Consider the following 17,395-nt stretch of genomic DNA (forward strand, 5'->3'; position numbering starts at 1 on the left):
TCGATCTCACGAACTGCAAGATCATGACCTGAACCACAGTCAAGAGTCGACTGAGCCACCCAGGCACCCCTTGATCTAGGAATCTGAATCCGGTCATATATTGTAAAGAAATAGTCCCATCGAGTATTATTTATAGTGTCAAAAAATTAAATTCAACTTAATATATGGCCCATAGTGGGACTGATTAAGATTATAATAGATTAAGATAATAATAGATTATTAAGGTAGTGATGGGTAGGGAATCATTAAAAAGAATGATTTTGTAGATGTGAAGCAATGTTGAAAATGCCGTATGTAAAATTAGACACTGTGCAGAGCAGCTGCGGTTCTTACACATTACTGGTGGGAATGGTACTGGCCACTTTGAAGCGGTTTGTCAGTTTCTTAAAAAGTTCAGTCAGTACCACTCCTAGACATTTACCCATGTTAAATGAAAACCTATTATTTGTATCTCCTAAAACTGGAAACAACCCAAATGTTTCTCAAAGTACCAAACTATAGTATATCCGTACCATGGAACACTGCTTTGCAATGAAAAAGAATGAATTATTGATATATGCAACAACACGGATGACTCTCAAGTGCATTATGTCAAGTGAAAGAAGCCAGAGTCAAAAGGCTATATATATGTATATGATTCTATTTATGTCATATTCTGGAAAAGCAAATCTAGGAATAGAAAAGGGGTTTGAGGGGCACCTGGGTGGCTCAGTCGGTTGGGCCTCCGACTTCGGCTCAGGTCATGATCTGGCGGTTCGTGGGTTTGAGCCCCGTGTCGTGTTCTGTGCTGACGGCTCAAAGTCTGGAGCCTGCTTTGGGTTCTATGTCTCCCTCTCTCTCTGTGCCTCTCTCTCTCCCTCTGTCTCAAAAATAAACATTGAAAAAAATTTTTTTAAAGAAAAGGGGTTTGATTGGGTGGTAGTACAAATAAATTTGGGGGGAAGTGATACAACTGTTTTGTCTTGAGGTGGAAGTGACATAACTCTTTTGCATTTATCAAAACTCCTGGAACTATACAACAGGAGTGAGTAAATTTTAAATAGATTTTTAAAATACTTATAAAAAATGAGCCCTAAGAGCTAATAAAAAACACTATATGTGAAAAATTTTTTTAATTTTACATGATGATTAAAATAAGTTATTTTTTATAATTTTCTATTTTTTTAAAAGTTTATTTATTTTTGAAAGAGAGAGAGAGAGAAAGAGAAAACAGGGGAGGGGAGGGGTGGAGAGAGAGAGAAAGAGAGAGAATCCCAAGCAGGCTCGAGCCCAGTGCAGAGTTCGAACTCATGAACCACGAGATCATGACCTGAACTGAAATCAAGAGTCAGATGCTTAACTAACTGAGCCACCCAGGTGCCCCTAAAGTAAGTTTTTAAAAAGTATTTGTGGGTTAAGCATCCAACTCTTGATTTCAGCTCAGGTCATGAACTCGTGGTTTGTGAGATGGAGCCCCGATTCTGGCTTGGCACTGACCCCACAGAGCCTGCTTGGGATTCTCTTACCCTCTCTCTCTGCACTTGCCCAGCTTGCCCTCTCTCTGTCTCTGTCTCAAAGTAAATAAACTTTAAAAAGTATCTATAAGCAAAGGCTGGAAAAATACTGCCAAAATGATGACAGAAGTAACATTAAGGAGGGATTATAGATGAGGATTTTTCTTTATTAATACTGAATAGCTTTATTTAATGGATCAATATCTTTTCTTTTTTGCATTTACCAGGTCGCAGAACCTTAGCTGTAATCACTAAACTTGACCTCATGGATGCGGGTACTGATGCCATGGATGTATTGATGGGAAGGGTTATACCAGTCAAACTTGGAATAATTGGAGTAGTTAACAGGTTAGCAATCAAGAATGGGATAATAATTGCAGCATTCCCATTTCAGAGCAAATCTGAATTTTAAAAAGTAATCTAAAATGTGATATGATCCCTCTTTTTCCCTTTTTCTGTAACTGTGGTATTGTTAGGAATTCAGTGCTCTAAAGGGAGAAAAGATCCACTAAAGCCTCCTGTGGGTGTTTGTAATGGAAAGGATTTTTAAAGTAAGCAGTGCTATAAAGTGGAAGAAAATTTAATAGCGAGGCTTGAAAAATTCCTGCCTATTGTGTTATGTATGAGGAGTGCACTGGATAAGAAAAAAGAGTATTATTTAAATTTGCATGCAATCAAGAAAGAGTTTAAGATGGTAGGATTTTAATAAATTGGCTTAACACCTCTGGCATTAGTGATTGATCCTTTGTATTTGCCAGGATGTGACTTGGAGAAATTTTATTAAAGGTATTCTAATAATGAATAGCTGGTATTAAAAATTGTGGAAAGGAAACTACTACTGAGTGTCTAATTATGTTTTAGAGACTTTACTGTGAGCAATTTGCAAATGGTATCTCTTTGAACCCTTACAACATCGCTGTGAGGTAGGTGTTGGTGTCTATTTTATAATTAGAAGGCTCAAGTTTTATATCTCCCAAAGTCACATGGTGAAAGCAGATTTCAAATGAAGCACTCTCTTAGTCCAAAGCCTTTATAAAGTAGGCAGCACTGAAATTAACAGGAGATCTGGGTTCTAGTCCTAGTTTGTCTCTAAACTAGATATATAATGTGGCCTTAAATGACACCTAACATGTTTGGGTTTTAGGCCTTTTAAAATGATACTGCTTTTCTCTCCCTCAAAAAGTAAATAAATAGATAAATAAAGGGATGCCTGGGTGGCCCATTTTGTTAAGTGTCCAACTCTTGATTTCAGCTCAAGTCATGATCTCACAGTCGTGAGATCGAAGCCTAAGGTTGGGCTCCATGCTAGGTGTGGAGCCTGCTTAAGATTCTCTGTCACCCTCTCTCTCTGCCCCTTCTCCACTTGCACTTGCACGCCCTCCCTCTCTCTCTCTCTCAAAAAAAAAAAAAAAAAATTAAACAAATAAATAAAATGAAAATGTTTTTACTAAGTGATATCCAAGATCTCTTTCAGTTGTCTGCTTTATTCGTATGTCCTAACTCTCCTATACTTTGATTTCTCTTTTTGTTTTCTTTTCTTTTGTGTGTGTGTGTGTGTGTGTGTGTGTGTGTGTGTGTGTGTTTTTAATTCCCACTCTCTTTTCATGCGAGCTCATGGTATAAAACTGTTGCATTTGTAGTTGACTGCTCTTCAAGTTAATTATTTTTGGTAGAAATCCATTGCCTGTCCATGGATAAAATATACAGCTGGCTATCATGCTTTTACTTTTTTCACATGTCTATCCCTGTTACTTAAGAGTACTGCTTTTGACTATAGTGAATGGTAGTTATGAGTCCTAAACTATTCAGGCATTATTTACTTACAAGTCACAGATTGAATACAGGCTGAAGTACTTAACATGTGACCTTGGGTAGGTTAATGTCCCTGAGCCTCAGTTCCTTTGGCATAAAATGGAATAATACCTACTGCATAGTATTACTGCAAGAATTAAATAAAACAATCCGTATCAGGCATTACAAACAATGCTTGGTGCTATCATCATCATCATCATCATCATCATCATCATCATCCAAGGTATGTAGAAGACCTCAGTTGACTTTAGTTGAAAGGTTTTGTTATTTTTCAACCTTAGGAGCCAGCTAGACATTAACAATAAGAAGAGTGTAACTGATTCAATCCGTGATGAATATGCTTTTCTTCAAAAGAAATACCCATCCCTGGCTAATAGAAATGGAACAAAGTATCTTGCTAGGACTCTGAACAGGTAACATTTTTACCTCTTGAAAAATGAGATTTTGTTGGTTTGTTTGTTTGCTTGCCAGTAGGTGTCTGAGAGCTCTCATTTTTAGTTCTTTATATTTTCATAATGTTCTTATGTATATAGTTTCAGGTCTTGTTTCTTGTAGGTTCTTGTAATATAGATATCTTTTTTTATTGGGGTGGTTGGCATTAAATTATGGAGTTTAGAAATGCGCAAGGGAATTTTAAGACATCTTAATTATGAAGTTCTTGACAGTCATTTATTTTTGGTGCTAGAACTAGATAACAAATGACTTAGTTTCCACTTGGGATTTCAGGAACTTAATTAAAATTTATAATTTTTCACATAATCTAGTCTTATTTTTGGATGCCTTCTATTATTCATAAAAAGAATTTAAGGTATGTACCTTGAATTTCTTAATACCCACTGATGGTAGAGGGACTGGAAGACCTTTTTAGGTAATTTATAAATGACTAAAATGAAAGCTGTTTTTTCTTTTGTCTTACTCTCTAAATAAAGGCTGATAGACTTGGATCTTAATAAGATTGATTTTCACTCTGCTAAGATAAGTCAGAAACAAAAATCATCTAGGTAGAATTATATTGAGTAGCTTACTTTCTTTGAGGTAATTGTAATTAATATAGAAATAATATGTTTCAGTTTATATTTGATTCTCTTAACAACTGCTATAATTTTATGGGTTGAAGGCAAATTTAAAGTGTCAATCAAGTTGTCTTTGTTCAGACTAAGTATTTATTTCTAGCCTAAAATTGCATTATTTCCTGCCAAGACAAATTATTTGACAGCTTTCACCATTATTGGCATTTTAAAAATTTGAGCTGTTTGGGGCTTCAAAATACACAGTTTTACTTTAAATCATTTTTCTAACCTTTGTTAGGTTACTGATGCATCACATCAGAGACTGCTTACCAGAGCTGAAAACAAGAATAAATGTTCTAGCTGCTCAGTATCAGTCTCTCCTAAATAGCTATGGTGAACCTGTGGATGATAAAAGTGCTACTTTACTCCAGCTTATTACCAAATTTGCCACAGAATATTGTAACACTATTGAAGGAACCGCAAAATATATTGAAACTTCAGAGCTGTAAGTAAAAAAAAATTTTGTATGGATTTGGTTACCTGAATTGCTAGGTTACGTTAATTTTTATAATAGTGACTTTAAATCTGAGATGATCTGATTGTGATTTATACTACCTGTAAAGTAGTATTTTGCATAGGATGATGTCTGATGTATGTGTAAAAATGCTCTGTAAACTATAAAGCACAGTAAAAATTTCAGGTTTTTTTTTTTTAATAAAACTTGGATAAATCTTTAAAATATTTGGTAACTTCTTAAATGTTCATTTCTTTAATATACACACTGTAATTATTCATGAAAAAAAGGAAGAAAATGCAGATAAAAAGAATATATGACAAAATTACTTAATTCCACTAACTAGAAATACTCCCTGCTAATTTTGGCATGAATCTAGACATTTTTCTATGCATTATAAATGCCTGTATTACACATCTTCAAAAATCAGATGCTATACATGCTATTTTGGAATCATTTTGTAAATCAACATATCACAAACAACTAATATTACTTATACATTTCTATTATCAATCTTAAAATTTACATAGTATTTTATTTTTTAGGTACACTCTCATTTCTTAAACCAGTACCTTACTACTGATACGTTGTTTTCATTTATACACAAATATAAAAAATGTTGTGATGGACTGTTTCCAGGGCATGTATCCAAGTAAACCCTTAGGATAAATTCCTAGAATGGAATTATTATGTCAAAGGTTATAACATCCTAAAAGCCTCTTACTGTTGCCATACTGTTAATAGATTGTATTAGCAATACATAAGAATGTTCATTTCTCTAAATTCTCACTTAAAAAAATCTTCTCATTTTGAAATAATTATAGACTTCCAGGAAGTTGCAAATAAATGTACAAGTAGGTCCTGTTAATCCTTCACCCCATCTTCCCCAGTGTTGATATCTTGTATATAGTACAGTAACAAAATGAGAAAATGGACATTGGTACAACCCACAGAGCTTATTCAGATTTCACCACTCATGAAATTATATATGCACTTTTGTGTGTTCTGTGTACTTTTGTGTGGCCCAGGTGGCCTTATATAAGTGAGTTAATCCCATAAATTGTTGGATGGTTGGTTATTATATTTATAGCATATTGAGGGAAATAAAGATTACTAAGATGAATCTTTAAAGAGCTCAGTGGGGGCGTGCCTGGGTGGCTCAATTGGTTAGGTGTCTGACTTCAGCTCAGGTCATGATCTCATGGTTTGTGAGTTCAAGCCCTGCGTCAGGCTCTTTGCTGACAGCTCAGAGCTGGGAGCCTGCTTCGGATTCTGTGTCTCCCTCTCTCTCTGTCCCTCCCCTGCTCGCTCGCTCTCTCTCTCTCTCTCTCTCTCTCTCTCTCAAAAATAAATAAACATTAAAAAAATAATAAAAAAGAGCTTAGTGGGTAAGGTAGATCCAGGTAACCTGAGGCACAATTGTGTGGCAAACAGGAGTATAATCAAGTATTTTTATTTAAATACTTATTAAATACATATCCAGAAACATGCATATAATATATACGGGGGGTTTTATAAATAGTTAATAAAGTAAATACCTGTGTAACCACCTATTCAAGCCTTTAGGACACTGAAAAGACACCATTTACATTTCTCTCAGGGACTGGGAGAATGCCGTAGTTAGAATGTATTTGGATTGGGCTCTGAATAGAACTTTGGGATGCAGTAAGTAGAAGAGTATTTTAGGCTTTGAACAGCGAAGAATAATGCAGGGTGTATTTGCAGAATGGTATGTACAATGACAAGACATTAACAGGAGGTAAGGCAGCAAAGGCATCTAAAAACAAGACTGTGGAAAGCCAGAGATCTTCAGAATTTGGAAGACTTCTTGCTGTAACAGACAAAACGCTTCTGGTCAGAGGAGTACCCATTTTAGAAGTATAATTATGGTGATTTTGAAAAATTATTTGGAGAAGGGAAAGGTTGAAGGCAGACTGGTCATTTTAACTGGTAATTTTAAGTATAATTTAATGGCATTAATACAGTCACAATATTGTCTAACCATCAAATGGTGTCTATTTGTAAAATTTTTTATCACCTCAACAGAAACTCTGTATCCATTAAGCAGTATCTCTTTGTTCCCTCCTCCTCGTCTCTAGGAACCTCTAATTTGCTTTGTCTCTATGAATCTGCCAATTCTAGGTATTTCATATAAGGGGAATCATACAGTATTTGTCCTTTTGTGTCTGCCTTATTTCACCTAGCATAATGTTAGGCTAGTTCACCTTCTGCCTAGACAACTGTAAGAAAGTAGTGAATAGTAGAGATTTCTTTAAATTTTTTTTTCTTTTTTTAGTGTTTATTTATTTCTGAGACAGAGACAGAGCATGAGTGGGGGGGGGGGGGGCGGAGAAAGAGAGAGGGAGACACAGAATCTGAAGCAGGCTCCTGGCTCTGAGCTGTCAGCACAGAGCCCGACGCGGGGCTCGAACTCCCAGACTGTGAGATCATGACCTGAGCCGAAGTCGGTCACTCAACCGACTGAGCCACCCAGGCGCCCCAGTAGAGATTTGTTTAAAGCAGGAGTAGGCAAACTGTAGCTCACTGGCTAAGAATGATTTTTATATTTTTAAATAGTTGAAAAAAAATTCAAAGAATATTTCATGACATGAAAATTATATAGAATCCACATTTCTGTGTGCCTGAGTTTCACTGGAATACAGCTATACTTATTATATTTTGTCTGTGGCTGCTTTTGTGCTCAGTGGTAGAACAGAGTGGTTGTGACAGACTGTATGGCCTGAAGAGTCTAAACTACTATCTGGCCCTTTACAGGAAAAGTTTATTTATTTCCCCTCTAAATTGTGAATAGACAGAAACAAATAAGATACCATTCCTGGTCTTTTCAAAAGCTTATAGTTGAAGAAAACTAGGGAGAGAAAAGATGTTCAGTAGTTCTTAGTTGACTGTGTTTTGACAGAACAGCTCTGTGTGCACACACACATACACATGTGAATGCCCTTCTCCATTAAAAGAAAAAAATAGAGAAACTGGTTCATAATGGAGTTAAGAGCACATGAAAATGATCTAAATGTAATCGTTTATCTGAGACGTTCTCAGAAAATAAGACCTTAAAGACTTCTAACTTGCACCTTCTTTCCCTTTTAGTAATAACAGGAATCATATACTTGATTGCCTTTCAGATGCGGTGGTGCTCGGATATGTTATATTTTCCATGAGACTTTTGGGCGAACTTTAGAATCTGTTGACCCACTAGGTGGCCTTAACACTATTGACATTTTGACTGCCATTAGAAATGCTACTGTGAGTATGCTCGGCTTAGAATTTTTTTAAACAAGAGGTTAAAGGTTTATTATAATTTTGAACCCATTAGCTATATCTTTTTAAATGAACTGTACAGCCTCTTTGCCCTCATACTTGATATTAGGAAGCACTTGCCATGAAAAATACCAAACAATGTGATTTATTTTAACCTAGGCAAGAGCTAAAATTGTCTATAGCTATAATAAGAGCTCAACTTTTTTTTTTTTTAGGGTCCTCGTCCTGCTTTGTTTGTGCCTGAAGTTTCATTTGAGTTACTGGTCAAGCGGCAAATCAAACGTCTGGAAGAACCCAGCCTGCGTTGTGTGGAACTAGTTCATGAGGAAATGCAAAGGATCATTCAGCACTGTAGCAATTACAGTACACAGGTAACAGACAAATGTAACGGGTGTCCGATTAAGTAGTAAAATACGGAAGTGGTGGTTTCATGGGATGGGAGGAAATCTGTAAGATGGGTTAACAGTAAGTTCAAATCTGTAGCTTCCTTTTCTAAAAGTGCTTTGAAGTAGCCAGCTTACATGTAGCTTAAAATCTATTTCATTAATTATTTAATTTTCCTTTAAACAAAGTAGACTTCTGTGTTTCTTTCTTCCATCATATTTAGGAGTTGTTGCGGTTTCCTAAACTCCATGATGCCATAGTTGAAGTAGTGACTTGTCTTCTTCGTAAACGGTTACCTGTTACAAATGAAATGGTGAGCTGTTATTTTCACAAGTCATCATTGTAATCACTGTTGAAGCTTTTTGTACAGCAGTATGAGTACTTTAGAGTTCAGGCATGTTTTCCAGTATAGTGGCAGGAAAAAGATTAGTGAACTTCCATTATTATTTCAAAGGAAACTTCAGTAATTCTGGTATAAAGTAATTTTTCTTCATGTTTTCATCATCGTTAGCCTGCAGCCACAGTTTTTCATGAGAATGGAGTTCCTCTTGAGGATTGTGAATAGTTTTGCTCTATTACGTAGCACCACTGATCTAATGGAAAATTAGCTTTGTCTTCAGCCCCAGTAAACTGAGCCTTTAGAGCAAGCTCTTATTTTAACTCTGGCACATGACAATAATTTGGCCACTTCTAGTTTGCTTTTGATGGCCCAGTACTGTAATGTCATGGTTGCTTGCTACTATTCTGTGGGTTGCTGCTATCCTTAAAAATGCTGAAATTGGCAAAAATGTGGGATAAGCATTTGAAATTGCCTTTATGTCTCTATTTGTTGGTTGTTTTGTTTACCTTCCTGGTCACTAAAAGTGCATTTGGGATGGTGGTGAGCCCCAGTGGAGGTTTACTAAGAGTACAAGACCATCCTTGGAAGTGGAGAAGGTAATCCCTGCCACTCGGTTGTTTCCCTTGTGAGCGCAGCCCCCAGAATGAGAGGAGTAAAGATATGTAGTTCACCTGGTCTCAGGGTCCACCTAGTGAGATGACAGAATCATTGGAATTTCATTTGAATAGATCCTTTTCACCTGGTTTTGACGTTTTAATGCTGTTCTAATACCTGAGATTTGTTGGAACGGTGCAGATGAAGGGGTTAGTTAAATCTCTGCAATACTGGAGGAATTAATTTCAGCTTTCCTTTTTTTCTTTTTCCTTTTTTTTAAGTTTATTTTGAGAGCGAGAGAGCTAGTGAGGGAGGGGGGGCAAGGAGAGAGAGAGAATTCCATGCAGGCTCTGCATGGCCCAAACTCATGAACTGTGAGATCATGACCTGAGGTGAAATCAAGAGTCTGATGCTTAACCGACTGAACCACCCAGGCACGCGCCCCTTAGCTTTCCTTTTTGATTATTGTCCCGTTAGGATTTCAAACCACGTATAATATTTAAACCAGGTTTGTCATAATTAAGGCTCAGGTCTTTAAATGTATCCTTTACTCAAAGTTAACATCTTTGACTTTATCTGATTATGAAATATTTTCTTGTTGAAACTGAACTGAAACGTTGATGTGCAATAGCAGATGATCTGAAGTTTTAATAGCAAGGTTACATAAAGCCTTCGAACTTAGATTTGCATTGGGTAAATTTTTTTTTTTCTAACAAAATACCTCTAACTACCTTAAGGTCACTATCTCACCCCCTTAGAAATGCAGTCTTAGATGATGAAATATTAATAAAAGATAGAGCAAATTCTAATATGGCATAACATGTATTAGTTGGAGTATAAATATTGAGTATTTATTAAGGCATCAGTTTCCCATACTGCCTTTTTTAGAACTATTTAGTAAGTTGTGTTTCCTAAATTAGAATTAGGTTGACATGTTTTAGTATATAGCCTAATTTAATTTTTTTTCTAGGTCCATAACTTAGTGGCAATTGAACTGGCTTACATCAACACAAAACATCCGGACTTTGCTGATGCTTGTGGGCTGATGAACAATAATATAGAGGTAAATACAATTTGAATTGTCTCTTTTGAGAGAGAAAATCCACTGTAAATCAGTTGTATCAAATTTACCAAGCATGGCATAAGTATAAAACATACAGATACCTATTGTTGTCTGTTACTTCCCAGGAAGTATGCTAAGGGCATTACATTGTTATGTTAAATTGAATTCTCAAAACCACCCGGAGGCATTATTCTCATTTTCTCTTTCCGAAGCTGTAACTCAGAGGGGATCTGGGATTCACTGATTTAGTGTTGAAGGACTGCCTGGCTGGCTCTCTCTCAGTAACTGTTGTAGTTTATTCAGGTTGAAGAGTCAAAAAAGTGAATGTTTAAAATTGCTTTTATTTGGCTCTAAACGCTGGGAAGGAAACATTCCAAGAACTACCTAAATTAATGGTAAATTTTCACCAGTACTGGGGTGGCTGCATTTCATGGCTCTTTTTTTCCATTTGAGGTTAATGTTGCAAGTTGCAGAAGATCTCACATGGAGCCAAGGCTGGTGGATAAAGCAATGCTACTTTTATCCAAGAATAGTAAATTTTTCTGCTATGCCTTAATCCAGTAAGACCTCAGAGTTCCCTTCTATATAAAATTTCCTTTCATGCAAATGGATGGAGAGAAAATTGTAAACATTGAATTTGGGAACTGGAGAGGACCCAAGGTCATCATCAACTTCAGTCCTTTGGTTAAATAGATGAAGAATCTCAGGCTCACAGATGATTGTTATCTTAGTGCTTATTTTCCTGGGTGCTGTTAAAAAGAAACAAGCATCTTTAACAGGTATAGGGAACTATTTTTAGCTACATAGCTGGGGTAAGTTAGTGTCAGAAAAAAATTTAAAAAATGCACGTAAGTAAGCATTTTAAAGCACTTGGAAAGTGCACCAGATAACTGTTACATGAAAAATGCACGTCGATCTTGTTTTAGGACTAGGATTTAGTCCTTGTAACACTGAAACGACCTTCATGGAAAACTTATGTATGGAACAGTTTTTGTAATACTGACAAGGTAATTTATAATTTTTTTTTTAATGTTTGTTTATTTTTGAGAGAGAGAGAGAGAGAGAGAGAGAGAGAGAGCATGAGTGGGGGAGGAGCAGAGAGAGGGAGACACAGAATCTGAAGCAGGCTCCAGGCTCTGAGCTGTCAGCACAGAGCCCAACGCGGGGCTCAAACTCACCAGCCATGAGATCATGACCTGAACCAAAGTCGGACACTTAACTGACTGAGCCACCCAGGCATCCTGACAAGGTCATTTATGATGGGATTTCAGCTAAGTTTTGTTTTGTTTTGTCTTAAACAAATGAGTAGGTCTCTGTTTTTAATGATTCCATGACAAAGAACTTTATTTGAATATTCTACTTGAATCTTTACAACTCTTTGAGGGTAGATAATGTTAACAAATGACAAAACTGAGGGCTTAGGAAGAGTTGGTAACCTCTCTGGTCAACAAAGCAAATAAGCCAGGATGCTTTCCAGGACCCCTAAGGTCCTAACAAGTTGGTAACAGACTAGGATGAGAATTTCTGGGTTCCAGATTCTGCTGCACCCCCCCCCTTTTTTTTTTTTTTGCTTTGTGTCCCTCTTCAAAACGTACATTTTAATATGGAAAACTTTTTATTCTGAAGATTGTTAAAATCCACACATTTTTATCATGTATTTTTTATCACTGGACTACCTCATAAAAAAAAAAATGAAAACTGGTCAAGAATCTGTCAAAAGAAAGTCTTACCCATAAAAGGTCAATATGGAAGCTTTGTTAACATCTTTTTTTGCAGGCTTGAGAATGTTCATGAAATGGTTTCTACTTAGGAGCAGTTTTGACTTTATTGAACCTAAATGCTTTTCTGTGTATCTGTTGCTGCTGAGAGAGCCGTTAACACATACATCTCACTCTTGAACCTGTCCTGGTGCTCTGACATACAGTAGGTGTTCACCACCTGTTGATTTGAATGTCAGTTTCTTAAGCTTTGTACCAGAGTTACCTGATAACAGCAAAGTAGAAGAGTGGGTGGTCCATCAGTCTGTTAAATTAGGTTACAGAAAGGACTGTTTTCACTGCTCCATTTATTTCTGGGAGATAGTAGAATGAAGGAAACGGAACATCCTTAAAGGATAACGTCCACCACAGATACCTCTTACGGTTTTGTGTGGGGGGGTTGTGGGAATTTCACATAGATGTGTGCAGGTTAGAGTGAGGTTTAAAGGCTTAAGTATTCTGTCATCTGTGCACTTAAGATTCTACATGGTATGCTGAAGGCTGATGTACACATTTATGTGGGACAGTTTCAATCTGTGATTTTTAGTGGGGAAAGCAAAGATGTCAGTCCATTGCCCCTCATTTGAGAATCCCTGGTTTAGGGAGCCACTGTCACTGACGTTGTATTGTATCCTTCAGGTGTGTTGGGCAGAAAAAAAGATTGAGAAGCATTGGGTTAAATGATTTCTTGTTTGTTTTAAAATAAAATTATGGCATGAGTCCCAACAGTGAGAGGATATACTGTAAGTCATTCCACACTTTTCAATTCAGCTGAACATTTTTTAGTAGGCTTGTATCTCAGTGCTCTGATAATTACTTTGGTTTTGTTTGGTTGTGTTTTCTAGGAACAAAGGAGAAACAGGCTAGCGAGAGAATTACCTTCAGCCGTATCACGAGACAAGGTAAAAAACAGTATTTTTAAAGCATATTCCCAACATGCAAAGATGGATTGGTAAGCCTCAGTTCTAGAGTCATTTTTTTTTCTCTCTTCACTATTCCATTGGAATTATTTCATTGTTTGAGTGAAGGTATTTCAAGTTGAAAAATAGGGTTTTTTTTTTTTAAAGCTTATTTATATTATGAGTGAGCGAGAGCGCATGTGTGTATATGCACGCACAAGCAGGGGAGGGGCAGAAAGGGAGAGAGAAAATCTAAAGCTGGCTTCACACTGTCCATGCAAAGACTGACATGGGACTCAAACTCACAAACTGTGAGATCATGACCTGAGCCGAAAACTAAGAGCTGGATGTTTAACTGACCCGAGCCACCAGGCCCCCTTAAAAATAGGTTTTGAGTAATTTAAAGTTAATGGTATCTTGAATACATTAGAAAAAATGCTTAAAGTTGGATTTTAAATATCAAGCTTTTAAAAGTTTAAGGTGACTTTATCAACTCTGTACAATTAGTTGAAATGACCAATGGATGACTTTACTATAAAACAAGAAGGTATTTTAGAGAGGGAAAAATAATATGCATATAATGGGTTCTGGTTACCTGTAATAAGTTGCATACATTAAAATGTGTGTATACAAATCTGTTATCTTAAATCCTTTACCAAAAAAGATCTTACCAGATTCCAAAAATAAAAACGATTTGGATTGTCCTTAGGTACTCATTGCAGAAGGCTTTTAACAAAGTGGTAACAGTATAAGAAATAAGGAAGAATAAAAAATAATTTTATGTCCCATGGTTCCTTTTGTTTCTCATGTTACTTTACTAATTTGATGCAGAGAAGAAAAATTTACATGTATAGAATGTTTTCTGAATGCATTTTTGGCATCCTTGATTTTCTTTCCCTGCATTTTTTACCTTTAGTCTTATAAAGTTCCAAGTGCTTTGGCACCTGCCTCCCAGGAGCCCTCCCCTGCTGCTTCTGCTGAGGCTGATGGCAAGGTCTGTTCTGATTCTTAATCTAAGCCTGCATGCCTGGTTGTTTGGTGCAACATAATCATCTGGAAACAACACACTGTACACTGAATAGAATATTAATTTGGGATATTGTGCTAAGGTTAGATTTAGTCTAACAAGAATTCTGAATTATGTAACTGTATACTTCATAAATTATTGTTGACATGCCTTTGCTTGCCAGATAGCAGAAACACACAGAAAAATAATTTAAAGAGGAAATTATCCTGCAGTTTTGAAATTCACACCATTGGTATTTAAATTTTGCTTGTTAAACTGCATGTTTTAACATATCTTTTAACAGTTAATTCAGGACAGCAGAAGAGAAACTAAAAATGTGAGTCTCTTGCTTCAGAATGGAAATGTACCTTTGGTTCTCACTGAAACACTGTCTTCAAAATCACTGAAGAAGCTGTTTGTGCAGTAGCATCTATCTCTTGTCTGTGTTCCATTTTTTATTGTTTTTCTTTTCTAATCCTTTTAAGATGGCATTCGTTCTAGTTTTAACATTTCTTTAAATAACAACAATAGGCTTTCCTACTAGTTTTGATTTTAATATTGTGGTAGGAAATTAAGATTCCAGAGGTGGAAGTTGTTATATGTTTGGACATTTCCTCTTTAAAAGTTCTGACATTGGTCCAGTACTAATGGATAATCCCCTCCTGCAGCTTCCTTATGCTTCCATTCAGTTTGCATTGTCACCTCAATGTGTAGCTTAAAATGTGCCTCAACAGCTTAAGCAAATTCAAAACAAAGGGGACTGGGAGAGTTTGAGACTGTCAATTCTTGAGAACTTTTTTTGGAGAAAATTATTAATCATTAAACTATTCAGACCCATCCATATTTAGTTTTTTCTGCATTTAGCTCCTTTCCTCACTGTCCAGATTTAAGGTGCTGAACCTCAAAACTTTTTAAATGTTTTACCTCTCTCAGCCCCCTGTGCTCAGGTTTTAGAGACCATCTAAATCATTGCTTTGGGTTTACTTCACTCATGGCATCACCCTGAATTTGCTTAGTTTCCTTATAATTTCTATCATTCATGTGTAGTTAATAGGTATTTAAAGTATAATTACTCATTTTAAAATCAGTGTATAAATATACTGCCTGTATTTAGATATGGCCTATCTTAACAGACATATTAGAGACAAATTTGGGCCAGTGTTTTAATTCAGAAAGATACCCCATTCGCAGTGACTTTTTAAAAATATGTTTCAGGTCTACAAATTATAATTTGACACCTGTATACACTTGTAATGTGATCGCCCCCAAAAGTCTACTTAACCAGTTGTCACCCTACAATTGGTCTTCAGATCTGTTATCTATGAGCTTTAAAAAAAAAAAAAAAAAGACATTTTTAAACAGTTGCCATAACGCATTTCTGTTAGAAGTTTGGAGGTCATCTTAACTCCATTTTAGATTAGAAGATCTTTTTAAAGAGCGTCTAAAAACATTGCTTAAGTGTTGATGAGTTACTGTTTTTCCCATTATCCTAAACATTTTTTCTAACATATCCTAGAAAAGAAAGTGCAAGAGCACCTGTGGTTAATGGTAGTGCTAGATTCCTTTCAGCAGATCTTTTCTCAAGAGTATGGACATGGAGGAAACTTACATTGTGTTTATGTCACATCCTATGTTTTAGGCAGTTTAAAGTCACATCAGCCTAAGAATCGTGAGTGTGTTACAGAGTTTGTAGGTTTATCCTATGGTATTTTGTTGACTGTTAAACTCTGAAGTTTTGGAAACAGGAGTTCACAGAACTTTTGGAGAGATCACAGTTCAACAGTGTGTAAGGTTCCTTTGAAAAAAAGCTGAATGGCAGCTGTTTTGTTTTTCATAGTGGTAGAGGAGTTGGAGAAGAGGAAGAATTTTAAAGTTAGCAAACGATAAAAACTAAATCTCTTGGCTGATGCCTGGAAATTACAACAGAACCTCTTAGCTCAGGGTTCCAGTTATACATGCCACCCGCCATCTCTTTCTGACCCAGTTATCTGTCTGACTAGATGAGATTCCAGATGGGTACAGGATGTGTGTTCTTGACTGCTGTCAAGGTCCGATAGGATACGATTGGAACAGATTTTGGAACGTTTTTTTCAGGTTGCATCTGGAGGTGGTGGGGTCGGAGATGGTGTTCAGGAACCAACAACAGGCAACTGGAGAGGAATGCTGAAAACTTCAAAAGCTGAAGAGTTATTAGCTGAGGAAAAATCAAAACCAATTCCAATTATGCCAGCCAGTCCCCAAAAAGGCCATGCTGTCAATCTGCTGGATGTGGTAAGCCACGCAAATAGGTTCAGCACTAGTGAGATAACCCTGTTATTCGGAGAACACTTTAAAAGACAAAAGAAACTAAAAGTCACAAAAACTGAACTTAAACATTTATTGTTGAGAGCATGCGCGCAAGTAGGGGAGGAGCAGAGAGAGGAGGAGACAGAATCCAAAGCAGGCTCCAGGCTGTGAGCTGTCAGCACAGAGCCCAACGTGGGGCTCAAACTCACAAACTGTTATGTTAGAGACGCTTAACTGAGTCACCCAGGCGCCCCAAACTTACTGAACTTTTATCTGAAAATGGCACAAAAACAAAGTTTCTTTCTTCCTTCACCCCATTTAGCCAGTTCCTGTTGCACGAAAACTATCTGCGCGTGAACAGCGAGACTGTGAGGTCATTGAGCGACTCATCAAATCGTATTTTCTTATTGTCAGAAAGAATATTCAAGACAGGTTAGTACTAGAAATCAGAGCATATGTATACTGCTGGATAACTCCATAATCAGTTTTGAAAATACATGTATTTAAAACATTTTTAGGCTTTGATTTTAAGTTAGTGGATCACCTGATGGTTTTATTTTACAGTGTGCCAAAGGCAGTAATGCACTTTTTGGTGAATCATGTGAAAGATACTCTTCAGAGTGAGTTAGTAGGACAGCTCTATAAATCATCCTTACTGGATGATCTTCTGACTGAATCCGAGGACATGGCACAGCGCAGGAAGGAAGCTGCAGACATGCTAAAGGTATCGCAAATGCTTCTGAATCTTCACACCCGGGGCTGGGTTGTAGATATAAACATTAATAAACATTACATTCTGATCCCTGGAGATAAACAGTCATCACAGGATGGCTAGTCTATTTTTTTGCATAGTACTTGATTAGATTTTTAGACTGAAGGTACTAGTTGTATAGATCTGCCACATATAAAGGGGAGAGATTACTTCCACATAGTTCAAGATTTTTTGATATCATAATTT

The 17,395-nt window shown here is 36.6% G+C and overlaps 1 protein-coding gene across 5 annotated transcripts in view; it reads left to right on the forward strand.

Annotated features, from left to right (window-relative positions):
• The window catches only part of DNM1L (dynamin 1 like), a 48,686-nt gene that overhangs the window by 29,460 nt on the left and 1,831 nt on the right, over nt 1-17,395 (forward strand). For 2 of the 5 annotated variants that reach the window (XM_047865746.1, XM_047865750.1), the window contains 13 exons: nt 1,721-1,841; nt 3,587-3,718; nt 4,614-4,820; nt 7,973-8,093; nt 8,324-8,479; nt 8,716-8,805; nt 10,397-10,489; nt 13,092-13,148; nt 14,062-14,139; nt 14,456-14,488; nt 16,246-16,422; nt 16,760-16,869; nt 17,002-17,161. In XM_047865746.1, coding sequence (XP_047721702.1) covers nt 1,721-1,841; nt 3,587-3,718; nt 4,614-4,820; nt 7,973-8,093; nt 8,324-8,479; nt 8,716-8,805; nt 10,397-10,489; nt 13,092-13,148; nt 14,062-14,139; nt 14,456-14,488; nt 16,246-16,422; nt 16,760-16,869; nt 17,002-17,161 — 1,535 coding nt within the window. The remainder of the gene's footprint in view (nt 1-1,720; nt 1,842-3,586; nt 3,719-4,613; nt 4,821-7,972; nt 8,094-8,323; nt 8,480-8,715; nt 8,806-10,396; nt 10,490-13,091; nt 13,149-14,061; nt 14,140-14,455; nt 14,489-16,245; nt 16,423-16,759; nt 16,870-17,001; nt 17,162-17,395) is intronic. The other 3 variants (XM_047865747.1, XM_047865748.1, XM_047865749.1) reach the window with 3 other exon arrangements.

Source organism: Prionailurus viverrinus, chromosome B4, assembly GCF_022837055.1.
Source record: "Prionailurus viverrinus isolate Anna chromosome B4, UM_Priviv_1.0, whole genome shotgun sequence".
Classification (NCBI taxonomy): Eukaryota; Metazoa; Chordata; class Mammalia; order Carnivora; family Felidae; genus Prionailurus; species Prionailurus viverrinus.